This window comes from Camelina sativa, chromosome 6, assembly GCF_000633955.1.
Source record: "Camelina sativa cultivar DH55 chromosome 6, Cs, whole genome shotgun sequence".
NCBI classification, from domain to species: domain Eukaryota; kingdom Viridiplantae; phylum Streptophyta; class Magnoliopsida; order Brassicales; family Brassicaceae; genus Camelina; species Camelina sativa.
The window spans coordinates 22,943,138-22,952,324 of NC_025690.1; the positions used below are offsets into that span (position 1 = coordinate 22,943,138).

At 35.2% G+C, this 9,187-nt stretch overlaps 2 protein-coding genes and 1 long non-coding RNA gene across 4 annotated transcripts; 1 reads left to right on the forward strand and 2 right to left on the reverse strand.

Annotated features, from left to right (window-relative positions):
* On the reverse strand, window positions 1,263–4,279 carry LOC104793050 (EMBRYO SURROUNDING FACTOR 1-like protein 4). Its single transcript, XM_010519332.1, has 2 exons — window positions 2,514–4,279; window positions 1,263–2,406 (listed from the first exon to the last, which is right to left on the reverse strand). Exons 1-2 carry the CDS (start codon window positions 2,665–2,667, stop codon window positions 2,246–2,248), a joined length of 315 nt encoding a protein of 104 aa, XP_010517634.1. The 5' UTR covers window positions 2,668–4,279; the 3' UTR covers window positions 1,263–2,245.
* Window positions 4,319–5,641, reverse strand: LOC104793052 (cysteine-rich and transmembrane domain-containing protein A-like). The gene is made up of 3 exons (XM_010519334.1): window positions 5,393–5,641; window positions 5,020–5,227; window positions 4,319–4,641 (listed from the first exon to the last, which is right to left on the reverse strand). Exons 1-3 carry the CDS (start codon window positions 5,436–5,438, stop codon window positions 4,596–4,598), a joined length of 300 nt encoding a protein of 99 aa, XP_010517636.1. The 5' UTR covers window positions 5,439–5,641; the 3' UTR covers window positions 4,319–4,595.
* Window positions 5,744–8,062, forward strand: LOC104793051. Of its 2 annotated transcripts, XR_769184.1 has the most exons (3): window positions 5,744–6,255; window positions 6,452–6,562; window positions 7,446–8,062. It is a non-coding gene; the product is annotated as an uncharacterized LOC104793051 (long non-coding RNA). The 2 variants fall into 2 exon arrangements; XR_769183.1 differs by having other exon boundaries at window positions 6,452–8,062.

Sequence of the window (9,187 nt, forward strand, 5' to 3'; positions counted from 1 at the left end):
TCGTCACGGTCGATGAGTTTAAACGCTTGGACAAGCTCGGTGTAAAAATCTCCGGAGCTTTGAGGGAGAACACTGATGGGAGTAGCGGTTGGACCTGGTTTGATGAGGTTTCCGTAGGATCCATCGGAGGAAGAGGAAGAAGCATTTGAGCTGAAGGAAGAAGGCTCAGATCTGGAGACTGAAGCTTTTGATTTGGAGCGGAAGAGACGTTTTGGGCTGATGCGGCTGAGGCTAGCGGCGAGCTTCATTATCGGAGAAGAATATAAAGAGAGATATAGAGAGAGAGAGATGAGTTTTGATTCTTGTTGGCTTTGATCTCTGGTTTGAGAGGAAAGAACGAGGAAGGAAGGGTATTAAATGGGAAGAGAAAGAGAGTAGCCATGGCAGCTTCCACGAAGCTTCGTAGGAGAGAGTAGTGGTTTCGTGTTTTTTTTTTCCTTTTTTTTTTGATACTTATATATATATATATACTCTCATGAATCATTCTTTATTTATTTTTATTTGATTTTTTCTTTATTAGTTTGATTACATTTATTACTACTATAATGACTCTCCGAGCCGTTTTTAAAATAGTTTCAACGTATCTGTTGGGTAGGAAACAAATATTACCTAATTTAATTATTTAGTGTTTTTTTGTTTAAAGCTGATTTTTCTCCTAAACATAGTTGGAGTAAAAGAAACAAAAAAAAATGTAATTGTCTGATTACTACATGGGATTTTGTTTTGGTGTTTTGTTGGATTCGATTTAAAATTTATGGGTTCTGACATCGTCACAGGTATGCAGGTGCAGTGGTCGTCTAGTCATCCCTCAAGAACCTAATCTTCTTTTTTAATTTTAGATTAATAGGTGCGTAATTACGAGGATGTTTTTGGGGTATTTTATTACTATGGTTTAATTTTGTACTTGGCGTAAAGTTTGGTGGACATGTCTCTTTTTCGTGACACGCGAAAGCATAATCAGTAAGAAAATTGTGGTCTTCTTCTCTTTTTTTTTTTGGTAGTCAATCAATTTTTTTTTTTTTGTTAAAAGGCTTTCAATTAGTCAATCAATATTTTGTTCCTTCCGAAAAGGCCTATTGTATTGTGTAAATTTCTCAAGATTTGCATGAGTTCCTTTTTTAGTGGTTAACCTCGGCGTGGCCAAACACGTTGTGTGTTCTTTTTTCCGTTAAAGGATTTTTATGAAACTAAAAGTATCGACAGCATTGGCAAAACAATATTAATTCAACTTTTTCGGCTACAAAAAAAGGTGGGAAAAAATATCTACAGAACGTAAGACGCACTACTTGGTTTGGTACGGCCGTGACCGCCTTTCGTCTTAAAAAATAATTTGTGTGTGATAACAAAATTTGATCGAACCGACTAGTTTATAGCTTTATCTCTTGTCATTCGAAGATGTTATATAATTGCAGTAGATTGATACGAGGCAAATTAAGAAAGTCTTTCTATTTTTGTTGCCTTCTCAGTATTTGAAGAAACTTTTATAAGGTTAATATATATATTGGACTTAGAGCTGCTCCCTACTTGGAATCTCTCTAGTGTAACATTTTTGCAAGCTACGTACTCCTTCCTCCAAAGACAAACTCTTACAATCAAAGCTTCTAACTAAATAACAACTCTTGTCTCCTTGGAAAATCAAAGTGATTGCTTAATGCATTTGCAGTTGTGGATTCTGCTTCCATCTCCGAGAGCATGACGCATATTTAAGGATTCGGATTCATCAAGCATTAGAAGAGTTAACAACAACAAAACAGTTTTTGATTTGTGCGTATCTCATTTTTGTGCGGGGAACATGCTAATCTACTCCAAAGAGATGCATATGGTTAAGTGGTTGAAAGAATCATCATGTGATTGACGACTAGAGTTCGAATCTTCATACTAGCTACGATTTTAATCATTGTAGGCCACTAGAAGTCTTAAATGGCAAGAGTGCCCTTCTTGTCGGTTGTCACAAGTCTTAATAATAGAGTCTAAATGCTGAGACTCCCGGCCATATTATGAAAAAAATGAGAAACATCAATACGAATCTTATTGTATATTACTTGTAAACGAAGTATCCGTACATATGGTAACGATTACAAGATCTTTAAACCTCAAGATCGGGTCATGTGACTTGGGTCCAGTAGTATGTGTAATATGGAATACTCTTATTCTTGTACGTCATTAAACAGATGCGAACACAAATGACAATAGGTGTATATCTAAAAATGGAACATGTAGATGTAGATGAGTATATCAAAGGGTTTTAGCTTTGAGATTGACAATAAGTGGTGCAGTAATCTTTTTCAGCCCAACAAAGAGCTGGCGTTTTGGGGCAGCAATAACAGCCGCCTTCGAAAACATTGTTGCAATCGCCAAGGAAGCATGCAGACATATCCACTTTGTTTGATCTTCCTATCCTTGCACCTACATATTTAAGTTGAAACACACATCAACTCAACTTTTTGATGGCTCTAAAGCAAAGAGATATTTAGTAAACAGTATATATGAGCTAGACAACTAATTATACATACATTGATGCAGAGCCAATAGAGAAAGCAATAGTATGCAGACGAGAGATGCATGTGATGATTTCATGGTTTGAATATCATTAAGGGATATGATGATTGTGTTTTTTAGATATCTGACTGAGTTGTTGTAAAATCCAAAGCGTAATCTTCTATGCATATATAGAGGAAATAGAGAGCTTAAATCAGGTAATTTATAATAATATATCTTTTTATGCGGTCATGATCTTTGAGCTTTCCAAATATTTCGGTTTGTTTGTTGTAATAGGACTGATCTTAGAAGCTTTGTCAACAGAGAACCTCTTACTTCAAGCTTTTAACAAAACCTTGTTCCCTGAAAAATCAATAAACGATTGCTTCATGGATATTGCAGTTCAAAATTCAGTTTCATCTGCCAGGATTTTGGAGCTTTCAAAGATCGAAAACATCACGACTTTAGCGATTCGGATTTATTACTCGTGAAAATGTAACCATACATTGCAACAATTCTTAAACCTCAAGAAGGATGCAATGAGACTTTGGACCAAATTTTGTATTTAAGTAAGGGTCGTCTTATCCTCGTTTCCAAACAGATGCAAAAACAAATGACATACACCGAAAGGCCAAAACACTAAAACAGAGCACATTATTAGTGGTCATATATATACAACTTCATTACCACCCTCAGCTTTCGTTCCTAACTCTCAATATCCCAGGGATCATCAACTGTTTTTTCTTGTAAATTGGAGACCAGACGATGACGGTTATATTCTTGATTCATGTGGTTTTCAATTTGTAGATGTCTATGCATAAGCCATAAGATAAGTTAAAAAAATGTTCATATTTAAATATAAGGAATTTATGAAAATTCGAGTGAACTAATATGGAAACAAGAAAAATTAGAAACCATCGTTGCTTTATTCTTCTAGTTGTTTCTAGATGCGTGATTAATGTCAAAGGCGTCAAAAGCAGATCAGATTAAAGACTCTTCAAACCCTAACCAAGCTAGACTTTTTCCTCAAGCAAAACTCGTAAAGCCCAAGAAACTTCAAAGTCCCAAAATCACTCTGAACCCCTTATTCCATATTCTATATATATATATATATATATATAACGAAATAAAAGGAATACGAACCACACGAGAAATACTTTTATACACACATTCACAAAGTTGTTGAGTTTCGCTCGATTTGATTTCAATGTCGGGTCTTCTTCAGTTCAATTTTTTCCCAACCGATTTCTATTATCCAAAGCCAAGTCGAGTAGAATGTGTCGACAAGACTAAACCTTGTGTTCAATCAATGTCGACAAACGGATTTAAGAAAGAGAATGCGATTGTTGTCGGGGGAAAGAACCAAAACGGTTTGATTCTTTATGTCAACGGCGAAACAAAACGGTATGGGTCGTCGCCTGATGATGCATTTACGTTTCTTGAGTCTTCCTCTCGTAATTATGACTTCACCAATTAGGCTTCTTATTCATGAGTCATGACTGTTTTGGATTTTTTAAATAGATTTTCGCGATTGTTATGATAATGTTTGTACTAGTTGCAATAACTTATAATTACTAATCTTCATTCCCCTTGATAACAGTTGCTATATCATTTTCATACTAATCTTTTATTCTCCCTGATTAAAACCATCACCTAAGAAACAGCAATAATGGAACCAAACCAACCCATGTGGCCATGTGGATCGAAGACCATACACATTCGGTGAAAGTTCCACGCGAATCGATTCTATTTCTTTCAATGATATATGGACGAACATATAATCATTGAGGTTGAGATATGAATTATGNATTGAGATATGAATTATGAACACAGAGAGAGATTTTTTTTTTCTAAAAGCAATTAAACTATGGCATAGAATAGTGTCTCCCCACCAATTTACATTCCCATTGTAAAAAAAAAAACAAACTAAGCGAGAACGTCAAAGAGACGAATAGTTAATGTTATGAACCGAAGAACATAAAACATAAACGAAAGAGAGATCCAAATTTTTTTTAAATGCCCACAAATCAATTAAAAGGTTTTTTTTGTTTAACCAAAAAAACCCTCTAACAATCAAATCCCGAAGAAGCTTTTAATAATGTAGAGAGACTCCACAATCAGAAGCAAACATCCAAGAGACAGCAACAGCACAGTGCAGCCATACTGCAAAACAAAAGTAAACATTCAAGTAAAGATTCAAGTATTCATATAAACAAACATTCACAAAACCAAAACAAGAGGAAGCAAAATCACAAATCTAGTTTGCTTTCAAACACACAATGTAGTAGTAACCAGTACATGCTAGAAGCAAAATTCACTAAAACAACATCAGAATCACACTCTTTTTATGTCAAAAAGCAAGAAGCAAAGACATAATAAGCAGACACACAAACAAAAAAAGTCAAGATATAGAGAGAGGAATATTCTAGCTGTAGCACATGCACATATTTTTGATTCCTAAGAATCTCTAATGAAATATTCAGATAAGGGAATAAAGTCAAATTATACTAATCAAAATTGGAGTGTGCGTGAGTGACTAACCATCCTTCAAGAAAGCTAGGACTGTTGTTCTGTTGTTGGTGATGCTGCGGCGGATGAGGGTACTGTGGAGCGTATGGTGGAGGATAGCCTTGCTGAGGAGGATAGCCTTGTTGAGGAGGATATCCCTGAGGGGGATAACCTTGCTGAGGAGGATATCCTTGTGGCGGATAAGCATCTTTTGGTGCTGGATATCCCTCCGGTGGATAACCTAATTACAATTCAGATCCCAAACACACACACAAAAAAAAAAAACCATTAATTCAGCATAATCAACAAAAACACAAACAGATCTGATGATAAAATTAACAATTCTATCAATTACTGATAAATACGAAACCGGAATTAGAGAAAAATAATTGAGAAAGAGGAGGACCTTGGGGAGGAGGAACACCAACGGGAGGTTGATTGTACTGGCTCATTGTTCTTCTTCTTGATCTCCTCTTTCTTCGAATATGTAAAACAAGTCGTAAGAGGAGGAGGAGGAAGGAGATCACACGATTCACACGAACCCTAGAGAGAGATCCAAAAGTGTGAGTCGGAAGAAAAGTTTATAGAGAGAGCGATAGAGAAGGAAAAGGAAAAGGAGGAGAGAGTGTTTTAAGTAAAACGCGTTTTTCTTTTTTAATTTTTTTATTTTTTTTTATTTTGGCAGTTATTATTTTTTCTTGTTTTTATCCATAACTTTAACGTTCAACACGATGATGATAAAACGAATCAACAAGATCCACGCGGTTTCTCCACTGTTGTTTTTTCATTGGTTGTTTCATGTTCTAACTTCTACTGTGTTGTGTTGTGTCTTAAATAGTAGTAGTAAAGTCATCCCCAACGGAGGTTTTAAGGGGGAGGTTTTAAGAAAAAGTAGGAAAAAAATAAATCAGAAAGGAAAAAAAAAGAAGAAGAGCTCTTCTTATTTAGTATACTCGATTTTAGATTAGAGACTGTGACGTGTTGGCGCATGGTTGGGTAAAATTTTTTATTGAGAGCAATTTTTTTTTTTGGCATTGTGTTCTTTCTCTTCCTCTCTCTTTCGCAAATCTCTTTGGAGGAGATTTAATCGGTTGAAATCGTTGGACCGTGGAGCTGGGATCTATGCTGTTCCCGGATTGAATCCTGGTCAGTATGAGGAACACATGAACCGTGGAGCTGGGATCTATGTTGTTCCTGTGCATCAATTTGGAGGACATCTCGCTGGTCTTCTTCAAATTATCTTATCCCTCTCACTTACAATGTTTCCATGTAAGTAATTCTTTTCAATCTCCCACGGTTTTGATGGAGTAGCCTTCGATACTCGATCATGCCATTGCTTCTTCATATCTAGAAGATTTAAGGAGTTTTGTAAACCATTGTTTAGTTCAAATTACTGATGGTTTCGGCTTCAGATGAGTTAATATGTAGAAAGGTATAGGCTTGATGGTTTGTTTTTCTTGTTTAGCACTAGGCATCGCACCTTGCGATTTTGGAGGATAAAGAAGCAGAGAAAGAGGGTGATGGTTCGAGGAGAGGGCTTCGATTCCCTGCAAATTCTCCATTGGGTTTAACCATGGTATCTCTGACTTTAATCTCTCATTGATTGTTATCTTCTTCTGATTATTGCTTTCGATTCTCTGAGTTTTGTTCATCTCTTGTTGATTGTGTCTGCCTGTGTAACCAACCAAGCTCCACCTTCTAATATGCGTTAGTTATGAGATTCCTGTATGACTTGGAGAAACAAAGAGTTTTGGAGTCAGTTTTGATATCTTTAGTTGTGCAATGTAGCAACCATGCGCCTCGTGCTGAGTTTCTTCTCTTTGCATTGCGTACATTGTGTAGGATTAGTTATATCAATTGGGATACTTTTTTACCATCCCTTCTCTCTTCGGTTTCTGCTGCTGGCAGAGAGATCCATCACATTTGCATGCTCAATGTTTCTGAGCTGCTTTGTGGGATGATGGTGAGATATAAGCAGAGAGTGAATACTCTGGATTTCGTTTTTATTTTCCCGATTTGTCCACTTAAACGGTTTAAGCAGCCTTGTTTGATTGTTCATTTTCATAATCTGTCCAAAGATATTAACTCACGGTAGCTTGGATCTGAGCTTTTTTTTTTGTTTGTTTGTTTCCTGCGTCTTTTTGTACAACCTTATTTCAATTTTGAGATTATTACTTATAACAGTTGCTCTGTAGAATGTGCTGCGATAGCTTAACTTATATAGCCTGTGATGTTTTCTTATTCAATCTCTAGGTAAAGTTTTCGATTAGTTTGTGTTGTGACATACCATATATATATATCCAGTATGCTTTTTAGGTTCTGTGACTTATATGTTGAGACTGACTTGAGAGGAATGTGCTTAAACCCTTTGTGAAATATTATGGTCTAAGGGCTTTTCTTTGTGTACTTACCTTCAGATTGTTCAATGCTCTGTTATGCAAATCTGTGTTTTGTTGCAGACTATATCCGCTGGAACAGTCATATTATGATGGATGTGTCCACTAAAGTTGTTTTTGCATTGACCATCTTTAAATCTGAGCTTCTCTTATGCAGAAATCTAGACATGTATTGTTATTCAGGTTTTCATTCCTCTTTCCTTCTTGGATCTTCTGCAATAGACATGTACTAAAGTAGTTAAAGCTGAAAACAGGAAAAGATGATGGTTCAGTGCAGCAAGATTTGAGAGGTCTTGCACTTATCGATTCCGGAAGAGCTGCTTCAGTGAGTTTGTGGCTGCCCTTTAAAAGTGGCAGAGCAGTTCTGAGCAGCACCAAGATTTGTGGTTGTCCTGTCTTTCATGCATGAATCTTTTCTCATTCGTTACTTTTACTTGGTGATGTGTTTGACAGATTTCTGTGTCTCAGCTGCATGCAGTATTATTACATGCTTTTGGGTCTCTCGTTCAGTTGGGTGTAGGGTTTAAAGAGTGAGGGTTGATGGAGAAGTATTCATTGATATTACATCCACTGCTTTTCTTTTCTCTAATTCATTCTTGTTGATCATTTTCACTTTTGGAGGACACAATTTGGAGGATACAGTTAATCATTTTCACTTTTTATGATTTGTACTTCTATTTTATGATGTTTTAATGTTTTCTATGATTAATATTTTATCAAATGCAATAATTTATAAACATCAATCTTAATATGCAATAATTTCATATTGTACTTTAATTTATTTCTTTTCAAAAAAAAAATTCAAATTAAGAGACTCAACATTAGAACCCACCATTGGAGGGGTACATTTTAATTAGAATACCCAAAGTTCTTATTCAACCAAAAATACAAATTATATTAATTAAAAAAATTTAGAACCCCAAAAATATATCCTCCCATTGTGGATGCCCTAAGATTTATTACTGATGCCTGAATTTGTCAGTATCTTTTACTTTTGATTTCTACTGCTTATAAGAAAATCAATATATTGTTGACTCTTTGACTTTTAAACATTACTACTAACTTGTTAAGATATGTTTTTTTTTTTTTTTGTAACATGGTAATAAAATGCATACAAATACCAAAATAATTGAAATTAGTTTTTCTTCTATTGTTGATAAGTGATAACAACCATTCAAGCTCAGAACTCATAACAGAATAGAAGATAAGCCATCTAATTTATTCTTTCACATTTTTATACAAAGGTCCTTATTGTATCCATTGTTACACAATCATATCCCTCAAGTTCTTAATTAGAGTAAAAGTCACTATCAAAGATGGCACCTTATTCATGAAGACATAAACTTCAGATCAAGATCAAAACCAATAATGCACTTTTAATTAGTCTCTTTAACTAGCTTACTCACACTTGATGTCCTACAAATTATGTCATGTTCACACACATTACTTAAGACGAAGGCATATGCTAGAATATACTTTTGGTACGAGTAAGACGATACAATACTAGACACCATTTAATCTCATTTCTCCCAGTGAGATAGTTTAGCAAGAAGATGAGAACATTGATAAAGAAAACAATATGCTAAAAAGCACAAGCTGAGAATACTACTATAATAATACTGCACGAGCGTTAAAAGAGTGGATTATGTGGGATTCTATCTGCAAATTAGCAAATGCTAAAAAGAATTTCAATGTGAGTTAAATTTCGAAAACGATGGAACCATATTGCAATAACTAAAAGAGGGATAACTTCTCTAAATCAGATCACCACACCGATCTAGCATGGAAAAAAAAAAAAAAAAAAA